The sequence below is a fragment of the Pseudophryne corroboree genome, chromosome 7, assembly GCF_028390025.1.
Source record: "Pseudophryne corroboree isolate aPseCor3 chromosome 7, aPseCor3.hap2, whole genome shotgun sequence".
In the NCBI taxonomy this organism is placed as follows: domain Eukaryota; kingdom Metazoa; phylum Chordata; class Amphibia; order Anura; family Myobatrachidae; genus Pseudophryne; species Pseudophryne corroboree.
This window is the reverse complement of record NC_086450.1, coordinates 436,330,512-436,343,691: the sequence shown is the minus strand read 5'-3', so window position 1 is coordinate 436,343,691 and position 13,180 is coordinate 436,330,512. Positions and strand designations below refer to the sequence as shown.

The window sequence follows — 13,180 nt, the reverse complement described above, 5'->3', positions numbered from 1 at the left end:
ACGGGAGGGAGAGTGCTGAGGTTCCTGCAGAACAGATTGACCAAACTTTACGTCCTCAGAGGCCAAAGTATCGAACCTGTAGAACTTAGCAAACGTGTTCGACCCTGACCAAGTAGCTGCTCGGCAAAGCCGAGATCCCCCGGGCAGCCGCCCAGGAAGAACCCACTTTCCGAGTAGAGTGAGCCTTAATAGATTTTGGACACGGCAAGCCCGCCGTAGAATAAGCATGCTGAATAGTAAACCTGATCCAACGAGAAATCGTCTGCTTAGAAGCAGGACACCCAACCTTGTTGGGATCATAAAGGACAAATAAAGCGTCCGACTTTCTGTGATGAGAAGTTCTCTTCACATAAATTTTCAAAGCCCTCGCCACATCCAAGGACTTTGAGGCAATTGAGGAGTCAGTAGCCACTGGCACCACAATAGGTTAGTTGATATGAAAAGCTGACACAACCTTTGGAAGAAACTGCTGACGCGTTCTGAGCTCAGCCCTATCTTCATGGAAAATAAAATAGGGGCTCTTGCATGACAATGCCCATAATTCTGACACACGTCTAGCAGATGCCAATGCCAACAGTGTGACCACCTTCCAAATAAGAAACTTGACGTCCACCTTCTGCAAAGGTTCAAACCAATCCGATTGCAGGAACTGCAGCACCACATTAAGATCCCAAGGTGCCGTAGGAGGCACAAAGGGTGGTTGGATGTGCAGAACCCCTTTCAAGTATGTATAAGCCTCGGGGAGGGCAGCCAATTGTTTCTGGAAGAAAATGGACAAGGCCGTAATCTGGACTTTTATGGAGCCCAAGCGTAGGCCCACATCCACACCTGCTTGCAGAAAGCGGAGAAACCGTCCCAGTTGATACTCCACCGTTGCAAACTTCTTGGATTCACACCAAGACACATACTTTTTCCAAATCTGATGGTAATGTTTAGACGTAACTCCCTTCCTAGCTTGTATTAGGATAGGAATGGCCTTTTTCGGAATGCCCTTCCGAGCTAAGATCTGGCGTTCAACCTCCATACCGTCAAACGTAGCCGCAGTAAGTCTTGATAGGCGAATGGCCTCTGTTGCAGAAGGTCCTAACGAAGAGGAAGAGGCCTCGGATCCTCCAGGAGTAATTCCAGAAGATCTGCGTACCAAGCCCTCCTTGGCCAGTCCGGAGCAATGAAGATCGTCTGAACTCTTGTTCTTTTTATTAGTTTGAGAATCCTTGGGATGAGTGGAAGTGGAGGGAACACATACACCGACTGGAACACCCACGGAGTTACCAGTGCATCCACCGCCACTGCTTGAGGGTCTCTCGACCTGGAACAGTACCTCCGACGTTTCTTGTTGAGACGAGAGGCCATCATGTCTACTTGAGGTACACCCCATCGGCTTGTCACCTCTGCGAACACCTCCGGGTGGAGGCCCCATTCTCCTCGTGTCTGCTGAGGAAATCCACTTCCCAGTTGTCCACTCCCGGAATGAAGATTGCTTTTCTGCCCAGAGGATGATTCTTGTTACCTCTGACATTGCCGCTCTGCTCTTCGTTCCACCCTGACGGTTTATGTAAGACACTGCTGTGACATTGTCCGACTGAACCTGTATGGCCCAATCTTGCAGAAGATGTGCCGCTTGTAGAAGGCCGTTGTATATGGCCCTTAGTTACAGAATGTTTATCGGAAGTATGGACTCCCGACTTGACCACTTTCCTTGGAACTTTTCCCCTTGGGTGACCGCTCCCCAACCTCTGAGACTTGTATCCGTGGTTAGAAGGATCCAATTCTGAATCCCGAACCTGCGGCCTTTGAGTAGGTGAGAAGTTTGCAGCCACCAGAGGAATGAAATCCTGGCTTTCGGCGACAGACGTATCCGCTGGTGCATGTGAAGGTGTGATCCCGACCATTTGTCTAGGAGATCTAGCTGGAATGACGGCACATGGAACCTTCCGTACTGAAGAGCCTCGTAGGAGGCTACCATCTTCCCCAGAAGGCGAATGCACTGATGAATCGAAACCCGGGCTGGCTTCAGGACATCCCGTACCATGGATTGGATCACCAACGCTTTCTCCAACGGTAGAAACACCCTCTGCACTTTCGTGTCGAGTATCATCCCCAGGAAGGGTAGTCTCCTTGTCGGCTCCAAATGTGACTTTGGAAGGTTCAGGATCCACCCATGATCCTGGAGTAGTCAAGATGAGAGAGCAATACTCTGCAACAACCTCTCCCTGGACGATGCTTTTATCAGCAGATCGTCCAGATATGGAATTATGTTCACTCCTTGCCTGCGAAGGAGTAGCATCATCTCTGCCATGACCTTGGTGAACACCCGCGGTGCTGTGGAGAGACCAAAAGGTAGTGCCTGGAACTGATAGTGACAATTCAGCAGCGCAAATCTGAGATAAGCCTGGTGAGGCGTCCAGATCGTAATGTGAAGGTATGCATCCTTGATACTCGGAATTCCCACGCCTCCAGACCTGAGATCACCGCTCTCAGAGATTCCCTTAAGTAGGGGTTCAATGACTTTAGGTTTAAAATCTGCCTTACCAAACCATCCAGTTTCGGCACCACAAACAGGTTTGAGTAATAACCCTTGTGGTGTAGGTGAGGTGGACTGGGACAATAACATCTGTTTGGACCAATTTCTGAATGGCTTCCTGTAGGATAGCACTTTCTGTCAGCGAAACTGGTAAGCCTGATTTGAAGAATCTGTGAGGTGGGAGTTCCTGAAACTCTGGTCTGTAGCCCTGGGTAACAATGTCTGTCACCCAGGGGTCTAGGCCTGATGACGCCCATATGTGACTGAAATTTTTAGTCTCGCACCCACCTGCCCGATCTCCAGGCTGGGAGGTCCATCGTCATGCTGAAGATTTTGAGGAAACAGAACCTGGTTGCTGTTCCTCAGAACCTGATGGTGCCGTTTTTTTTGATTTTCCCCAACCACCCCTAAAGAAGGTGGAAGGGGATTTGGATTTTTTAAATTTTGTGGTCCGAAAGGACTGCAGTGTGGAAGTAGCCCTTGCATTTAGCATTCCAAGGTCTTTCATGGCCTCCAGCAGAATCCTGTATGTGATGCAAAAACAAAGCAATGTCACTCCTATCCTTAGTATCCAAGTTCTCTAGTAATGTGCCTTACCACTTTACTATGGCTTTAGAAATCCACGCACAAGCAATAGTGGGCCTTAAAGCCACGCCTGTAGCAGTGTATAGAGATTTGAGTGTAGTCTCAATCTTGCGGTTAGCCGGATCTTTTAGGGCGGTTGAACCAGGGACAGGTAAAACCACCTTTTTAGACAACCTAGATACAGAAGAGTCTACTATAGATGGGGTTTCCCATTTCTTTCTGTCCTCTTCAGGGAAAGGAAAAGCAATGGGAATTCATGAAGGGATCTGGAATGTTTTCTCTGGGTTTTCCAGGATTTTTCAAATAAAGAGTTTAGCCGTTTAGAAGCAGGGAAGGTGAGGGAGGATTTCTTATTTTCCGTGAAAAAAGATTCCTCTTGCGGCTCAGGTACCTTCTCAGTAATATGCAAAACATCCCTAATGTCTTCAATCATCATCTGCACCCCCTTAGCAAGGGATGCATCCCCCCCTGCATATCCCCATCACCATCCCCTGTATCAGAGTCGGTATTAGTGTCAACTTGCGTTATTTGGGCAAGTGTACGTATTTTTAGGGTATGTAGGTGGGGTATCTGAGGAAGTAGGAGCTGAATGCTGCAAACCCTCAACAGACTTTCTCAAAAACTGCGTCTCTTTCTCATTATGTGACATCCTTGATGAAAATAAGATTTTACTCACCGGTAAATCTATTTCTCGTAGTCCGTAGTGGATGCTGGGGACTCCGTAAGGACCATGGGGATTAGCGGCTCCGCAGGAGACTGGGCACAACTAAAGAAAGCTTTAGGACTACCTGGTGTGCACTGGCTCCTCCCACTAAGACCCTCCTCCAGACCTCAGTTAGGACACTGTGCCCGGAAGAGCTGACACAATAAGGAAGGATTTTGAATCCCGGGTAAGACTCATACCAGCCACACCAATCACACCGTATTACTCGTGATACTATACCCAGTTAACAGTATGATAACAACTGAGCCTCTCAACAGATGGCTCAACAATAACCCTTTAGTTAAGCAATAACTATATACAAGTATTGCAGACAATCCGCACTTGGGATGGGCGCCCAGCATCCACTACGGACTACGAGAAATAGATTTACCGGTGAGTAAAATCTTATTTTCTCTAACGTCCTAAGTGGATGCTGGGGACTCCGTAAGGACCATGGGGATTATACCAAAGCTCCCAAACGGGCGGGAGAGTGCGGGTGACTCTGCAGCACCGAATGAGCAAACTCAAGGTCCTCCTCAGCCAGGGTATCAAACTTGTAGACTCTTGCAAGAGTGTTTTAACCCGACCAAGTAACAGCTCGGCAAATTTGTAAAGCCGAGACCCCTCGGGCAGCCGCCCAAGAAGAGCCCACTTTCCTCGTGGAATGGGCTTTCACAGATTTAGGGTGCGGCAGTCCAGCCGCAGAATGTGCAAGGTGAATCGTGCTACAGATCCAGCGAGCCATAGTCTGCTTAGAAGCAGGAGCACCCAGCTTGTTGGGTGCATACAGGATAAATAGCGAGTCAGTTTTCCTGACTCCAGCCGTCCTGGAAACATATACTTTTCAGGGCCCTGACTACGTCCAGAAACTTGGAATCCTCCAAGTCCCAAGTAGCCGCAGGCACCACAATAGGTTGGTTCACATGAAAAACTGCTACCACCTTAGGAAGGAATTGGGAACGAGTCCTCAATTCCGCCTTATCCATATAAAGTACAGATAAGGGCTTTTGACAAAGCCGCCAATTCTGATACACGCCTGGCCGACGCCAAGGCCCACAGCATGACCACTTTCCACGTGAGGTATTGTAGCTCCACGGATTTAAGTGGCTCAACTCAATGCGACTTCAGGAAATCCAACACTACGTTGAGATCCCACGGTGCCACTGGAGGCACAAACGGGGGCTGACTATGCAGCACTCCCTTAACAAAAGTCTGAACTTCAGGCAGTGAAGCCAGTTCTATTTTGGAAGAAAATCGATAGAGCCGAAATCTGGGCCTTAATGGAACCCAATTTTAGGCCCATGGTCACCTCTGACTTGTAGGAAGTGCAGAAAGCGACCTAGCTGAAATTCCTCCTTTGGGGCCTTACTGGCCTCACAGCACGCAACCTATTTCCGCCATATGCGGTGATAATGGTTTGCGTTCACTTCTTTCCTAGCTATAAATAGCGTAGGGATAACTTCCTCCGGAATACCCTTTTCCTTCAGGATCTGGCGTTCAACCGCCATGCCGTCAATCGCAGCCGCGGTACGTCTTGGAACAGACAGGCCCCCTGCTGCAGCAGGTCCTGTCTGAGCGGCAGAGGCCATGGGTCCTCTGAGATCATTTCTTGGAGTTCTGGGTATCAAGCTCTTCTTGGCCACCCGGAACTTCTTACTCCTCTCCTTCCTATTATTCTCATTACCCTGGGTATGAGAGGCAGAGAAGGGAACACATACACCGACTGGTACACCCACGGTGTTACCAGAGCGTCCACAGCTATCGCCTGAGGGTCCCTTGACCTGGCGCAATATCTTTGTAGCTTTTTGTTGAGGCGGGACGCCATCCTGTCCACCTGTGGCCTTTCCCCACGGTGTACAATCATTTGGAAGACTTCTGGATGAAGTCCCCATTCTCTCGGGTGGAGGTCGTGTCTGCTGAGAAAGTCTGCTTCTCAGTTGTCCACTCCGGGAATGAACACTGCTGACAGTGCTAACACATGATTTTCCGCCCATCGGAGAATCCTTATGGCTTCTGCCATCACCACCCTGCTTCTTGTGCCGCCCTGTCGGTTTACATGAGCGACCGCCGTGATGTTGTCTGACTGGATCAGCACCGGCCGGTGTTGAAGCAGGGGTCTAGCCTGACTTAGGGCATTGTAAATGGCCCATAGTTCCAGAACATTTATGTGTAGGGAAGTCTCCTGACTTTTCCATAGGCCTTGGAAGTTTCTTCCCTGTGTGACTGCTCCCCAGCCTTGAAGGCTGGCATCTGTGGTCACCAGGACCCAGTCCTGTATGCTGAATCTGCGGCCCCCTAGAAGATGAGAACTCTGCAGTCACCACCACAGCGACACCCTGGCCCTTGGAGACAGGGTTATCCGCCGATGCATCTGAGGATGCGACCCGGACCACTTGTCCAACAGATCCCACTGGAAGATCCTTGCATGGGACTTGGCGAATGGAAATTCTTCGTAAGAAGCTACCATCTTTCCCAAGGCTCGCGTGCATAGATGCACCGATACCTGTATTTGTATTAGGAGGCCATCTAGAGACGCCAACTCCTTGGACTTCTCCTCCGGGAGAAACCCTTTTTATCCTGTTCTGTGTCCAGAACCATACCCAGGAACAGTAGACGCGTCGTAGGAACCAGCTGCGACTTTAGAATATTCAGAATCCAGCCGTGCTGTTGTAGCACTTCTCGAGAAAGTGCTACTCCGACAAACAACTGCACCCTGGACCTCGCCTTTATAAGGAGATCGTCCAAGTACGGGATAAGTACTTCGGCCATTACCTTGGTAAATACCCTCGGTGCTGGGGACAGATCCACGGCAACGTCTGGAATTGGTAATGACAATCCTGTACCACAATTTTGAGGTACACCTGGTGAAGAGGGTAAATAGGGACATGCAGGTAAGTATCCTTGATGTCCAGTGATACCCTGAAATTTTCCAGGCTTGCAATAATCGCCCTGAGCGATTCCATTTTGAACTTGAACCTTCGTATATAAGTGTTCAAGGATTTCAATTTTAGAATGGGTCTCACCGAACCCTCTGGTTTCGGTACCCCAACATTTTGGAATAGTAACCCCGGCCTTGTTGAAGGAGGGGTACCTTGATTTCACCTGCTGGAAGTCCAGCTTGTGAATTGCCGCCAGTACTACCTTTCTCCGAGGGCAGCAGGCAAGGCTGATGTGAGGCAACGGCGAGGGGGAGTCGTCTCGAACTCCAGCCTGTATCCCTGTGATACTACTTGCAGAACCTAGGGATCCACCTGTGGGCAAGCCCACTGATCCCTGCAATTCCCGAGACGCGCCCCCACCGCACCTGTCTCCACCTGTGGAGCCCCAGCGTCATGCGGTGGACTCAGAGGAAGCGAGGGAAGATATTTGATCCTGGAACTGGCTGACTGGTGCAGCTTTTTCCTTCTTCCCTTGTCTCTGTGCAGAAAGAAAGCGCCTTCGACCCGCTTGCTTTTCTGAAGCCGAAAGGACTGTACCTGAAAATACGGTGCTTTCTTTAGGCTTTTGTGAGGAAACCTGAGGTAAAAATTTTTCTTCCCAGCTGTTGCTGTGGATACGAGGTCCCAGAGACCATCCCCAAACAATTCCTCACCCTTATAAGGCAGAATCTCCATGTGCCTTTTAAATGCAGTATCACCTGTCCACTGCCGGGTTTCTACTACCCTCCTGGCAGAATGGACATTGCATTAATTCTGGATGCCAGCCGGCAAATATCCCTCTGTGCATCCTTTATATATAAGACAACGTCTTAAATATGCTCAATGTTAGCAAAATATTATCCCTGTCTTAGCGTATTAATATTATCTGACAGGGTGTCAGACCACGCTGCAGCAGCACTATTTATGCTGAGGCAATTGCAGGTTTCAGTATATAACCTGAGTGTGTAAATACAGACTTCAGGATCGTCTCCTGCTTTTTATCAGCAGGTTCCTTCAAGGTGGCCGTATCCTAAGACGGCAGTGCCACCTTTTGACAAACGTGTGAGCGCCTTATCCACCCTAAGGGATATCTCCCAACGTGACCTATCCTCTGGCGGGAAAGGGTACGCCATCAGTAACTTTTTAGAAATTACCAGTTTCTTATCGGGGGAAACCACGCTTCTTTACACACTTCATTCATTCATCTGATGGGGGAACAAAACACTGGCTGTTTTTTCTCCCCAAAAATAAAACCCCTTTTATGTGGTACATGGGTTCATGTCAGAAAATGCGTAACACATTTTTTCATTGCCGAGATCATGTAACGGATGTTCCTAGTGGATTGTGTATATGTCTAAACCTCGTCGACACTGGAGTCAGACTCCGTGTCGACATCTGTGTCTGCCATCTGAGGTAACGGGCGTTGTTTGAGCCCCTGATGGCCTTTGAGACGCCTGGGCAGACGCGGGCTGAGAAGCCGGCTGTCCCACAGCTGTTACGTCATCCAGCCTTTTATGTAAGGAGTTGACACTGTCTGTTAATACCTTCCACCTATCCATCCACTCTGGTGTCGGCCCCACAGGGGGCGACATCCCATTTATCGGCCTCTGCTCCGCCTCCACGTAACCTTCCTCATCCAACATGTCGACACAGCCGTACCGACACACCGCACACACACAGGGAATGCTCTGACTGAGGACAGGACCCCACAAAGTCCTTTGGGGAGACCGAGAGAGAGTATGCCAGCACACACCAGAGCGCTATATAATGCAGGGATTAACACTATAACTGAGTGATTTTTCCCCAAATAGCTGCTTGTATACATATATTGCGCCTAAATTTAGTGCCCTCCCTCTCTTTTTAACCCTTTGAGCCTGAAAACTACAGGGGAGAGTCTGGGGAGCTGTCTTCCAGATGCACTGTGAAGAGAAAATGGCGCCAGTGTGCTGAGGGAGAAGCCCCGCCCCCTTTTCGGCTGACTTTCTCCCGCTTTTTCTGTGATACTGGCAGGGGTAATTTTACATCTATATAGCCTCTGGGACTATATATGATGTATATTTTGCCAGCCAAGGTGTTATTTATTGCCCTCAGGGCGCCCTGCACCCATCAGTGACCGAAGTGTGAGGTGTACATGAGGAGCAATGGCGCACAGCTGCAGTGCTGTGCGCTACCTTGGTGAAGACCGAAGTCTTCTGCCGCCGATTTTCCGGACCTTCTTCGTGCTTCTGGCTCTGTAAGGGGGACGGCGGCGCGGCTCTGGGAACGAACACCAAGGTCGGGTCCTGCGGTCGATCCCTCTGGAGCTAATAGTGTCCAGTAGCCTAAGAAGCCCAAACTACCACCTGTTAGGTAGGTTCGCTTCTTCTGCCCTTAGTCCCTCGCTGCAGTGAGTCTGTTGCCAGCAGATCTCACTGAAAATAAAAAACCTAAATATACTTTCTTTCTAGGTGCTCAGGAGAACCCCTAGTGTGCATCCAGCTCGGCCGGGCACAAGAATCTAACTGAAGTCTGGAGGAGGGTCTTAGTGGGAGGAGCCAGTGCACACCAGGTAGTCCTAAAGCTTTCTTTAGTTGTGCCCAGTCTCCTGCGGAGCCGCTAATCCCCATGGTCCTTACGGAGTCCCCAGCATCCACTTAGGACGTTAGAGAAAACTGGGATATCATTCCCCTTAAAGAATCCACCCATGGGGGTTTGGATTCGGAAAGTTGAGAAAGCACATTGCAGTCCTGAGTACATGGGATAGACTCCTCAGGAGAAGATACACACTCTGCAGCACATGATATAGAGCCCTTAGACATGGTAATGTGGATATATACACACATACAGGAAAATGTCAGACACAGTTTCCTCCAGAGTACTTTCAGAGAGTCACAGAGTATAAGGAGCCAGCCACACAGTGCCCCAGTGGGCACTTATTATGATAACATCCCAGCGCAGACTAAATAACCTTAATAGGTCAAATAGCACTAACTACACTCTTACCCCCTGTCTATAACACCCTGGTACCGCAGTAACTTGAGTGATGTGGAGGGTCAGTGCTCCCTGTCAGCGTGTTTCAGCGATCTGCAGGGAGAAAATGGCACTGGTGAGTGCTGGATCCGCTCTGAGGAGAAGCCCCGCCCCCTGTAATGGCGTGCAGCTTCCCGCACACTATGATTGTACTGGCCTGAGGTCTTTAGTGCTAGCAGCGGGATTAGCCCCTGTTAGCTGCTTTACCAGTGTTAGGGTGATCGCGCTGGACCAGGACGCCCCTCAGCCACGTCTACATAGATATGTTGCTGATCCTTCTTGGAGCAAAGCCTGACAGAGCTGCGCTCCCACCCTTGTGCCGCCATTCCCGCCGGCGTCCCGTTAACCGGGCCGCCGGCGCTGAACTCAACACTCTTCTTTCTTCTGGCTCTGTTAGGGGGTGGCGGCCGTGCTGCGGGAGTGAGCGGTCTCGTCGTGGCCTTGCAATCAGCACCCTTAGGAGCTCAGTTTCCTGTCAGCGGAGATAGAGAACCATTAACTTCAACAGTTGGTTTCTACTCCCCATGTAAGTCCCACGAAGCAGGGAGGTTGTTGCCAGCAACCTCCCTGTACCTAACAACTCTTAGAAAAAAAATAAAACTAGAAAAACTCCTAGGAGCTCCCCTAGCTGTGACCGGCTCCTCCGGGCACTTTTTCTAAACTGAGTTTGGTAGGAGGGGCATAGAGGGAGGGGCCAGCCCACACTATTAAATTCTTAAAGTGCCAGTGTCTCCCAAAGGACCCATCTATACCCCATGGTACTAAATGGACCCCAGCATCCTCTAGGACGTAAGAGAAATTTAAGTACTCATTTAAAATATCCATACACATACAGACACACAAACAGGACCATTCATGCCCTAGAGTTTGGTATCACAACACTCATTTGCAGCTCATCTGGAAGCTTAGTGGAGCAGCCATAAGACAGGTAAGGGATAAGCTGTGGGTTTCCCTACAGAAGACAGGTGAGGGCAGCCATAGGCTCAGACCAGCTGCAAACAGATAGGTGGTCTTTCTGTAGGAGAGGTGGGCTATGTCAGACAGGAGCTCAGCAAAGTCCTGTGTTACAGAGCAGCAAGTCTACTACAGCGCCCAACTGGGCAGCTGGAGCCACACAGGATGACTATGGTGGCTGTCTACAGAGAGACTGCAGCAGTGTAAAGACGAGCGGCAAGTGGCCTAGCTGACTATCCCGGGGGCGTGGAAGTGACGCTGTGCCCGGAACAAGGGTTAGGTGTTTGCTTTCTTCTTGTGAACATTGGTGCATATGTATTAAGCCTGGAGAAGTGATAAAGCAGTGATAAGTGCAAGGTGATAACGCACCAGCCAATCAGCAACTGTAAATGTACATATTGGAGCTGATTGGTTGGTGCGTTATCACCTTGCACTTATCACTGATTCATCACTTCTCCAGGCTTAATACATCAGCCCCATGATTCTTTGCTTAAAGTGGGTGTAAACTCATCTATGTTACAATACAAACAAACGATGAGTTAGACCAATGTGTTCCACCTAAGCGGTGTATTCCTGATTCAGAGGAGCACGCGTAGCGGCCACATCCGCGCTTTCTCGCACTGTGCATGGGTACAAGGTGAGTATTTGCATCTCCGAGCATCGGCGTGTCACACAGAAGCCAGCCGGATCTCCGCCAGCAGCTACATGGCTACAACAGGGCACCACCATGGCGGTCACGATTAATATAATGTTGTCTTGGACATATACAGGCATGTGGGCAGAACTGTGAAATATGGGGGTTATTGAGAGTTGTTAGCAAACCAAAAAGGTTAGCAATTGGGCAAAACTATCTTACACTGCAGGTGAGGAAGATGTAACATGTGCAGAGAGAGTTAGATTTGGGTGGGTTATATTGTTTCTGTGCAGGGTAAATACTGGCTGCTTAATTTCTACACTGCAATTTAGATTTCAGTTTGAATACACCCCACCCAAATCTAAATCTCTCTGCACATGTTACATCTGCCCCACCTGCAGTGCAGCATGGTTTTGCCCAATTGCTGACTTTTTGGTTTGCTAACAACTCTGAATAAGGCCCTACAGTATATCTGCACACACGAGTATCTGGTACTGTAAGTTCAGAGGGATCTCTTGTACCCAGGATAGGGGCAGGCAGAGGCTCACAGATGTACAGGGGTGGTGAGGTCACATAGATCCTTTCAACTAAGAATATGGCCGGATGTCCACAACTATTTGCAAGAACGCAACATGGCCACTTTGATGCTAAGTCAGACACTATTATCATGACACTATATTATGTAATTTATAAGGAACCTCAGAGGTAAGACTGTGCCACCTGGGCTTCTATTCTGCAGGTATCCGCTGAAGGAGAACCTCAATGTCACGTGCCTGGCTGCACAGCAATAATACCCCTCTATGTTATATATCTTGTGTTATAGGTGTACACTGGATTGATAGACAATGCTCGCAATAGCACGCATTACCTTCTCTTCCGTCCCCTTGAGCCACAACCTTTGGGTCTGTGAATTCTGGACGCCGACCCGTCAACCAACTGGAAAAGAAAGCAATTTACATATATATGAGTTTCTCTCTAAGCCTAGGGCATACAGTAAAGCACACATGACATATTCATATACGGAATGAGTGTAGCATTGTATGGGACATCACACGATCTGGGGATGGCGCAAACAAGCATTATAAAGAGAGAATACGGTATTAGATTACCCGTCACATTGCAGGTGTCCTGGTAGTGCAAACAGCAAGAGCAGACATCTGTACGCGGACAAGCAAATGTTCCCACAACCATAATGACTAGGCCATCAGGGTTACATGTCCCTGGCTCCCTGGCCTCTATTATATTCAGATATGAAAAGACACATATATGAAGGTTCTTTGTACAGAAAGCAACATGGACATGGTTTGTAAGGGATGCAGTCAATTTACCGACAATCAAAATCCCGACAGTCAAAATACCGACAGCAATTGACAGACGGTCAAAATCCGACAAGGTCAAAATACCGACATGGTCAAAATACCGACATGAGTTTTTCATGATTTTTTCATTGAAACCGACTTGTTCATACTTTACCATCCCAGTGGACCTGGAGGGGGAATATAATAGTGCGCCAAGTGCAGCGAGGCACCGTGCCCGAATCATGGAGAGTGCGAGCCATGCAAGGGGACGCAGTACACTTATATGGTGTCCATGTCAACCTATGTCGACATACACAAAAAATATGAACACCTCATGTCCTCATTTTGACCTGTCGACATTTTACATGTCGTTATTTTGACCTTGTCGGTATTTTATATGACAGTATTTTGTCCATGTCGGGATTTTGACCGTCGGTCAATTGCTGTCGGGATTTCGACCGTCGGGATTTTGATTGTAGGTATTTCATACCGATCCCGGTTTGTAGGACACCTAGAAACATAGGGGGGTAACTCAGATCTGATCGCTTCTGTGCG

General features: G+C 49.0%; 1 protein-coding gene across 2 annotated transcripts in view; it reads right to left on the bottom strand.

Annotated features, from left to right (window-relative positions):
* B9D1 (B9 domain containing 1) overlaps positions 1–13,180 on the bottom strand; it is a 198,911-nt gene that overhangs the window by 38,392 nt on the left and 147,339 nt on the right. For both annotated transcript variants that reach the window (XM_063934884.1, XM_063934883.1), the window contains one exon: positions 12,196–12,263. In XM_063934884.1, the coding sequence (XP_063790954.1) occupies positions 12,196–12,263 (68 nt within the window). The remainder of the gene's footprint in view (positions 1–12,195; positions 12,264–13,180) is intronic.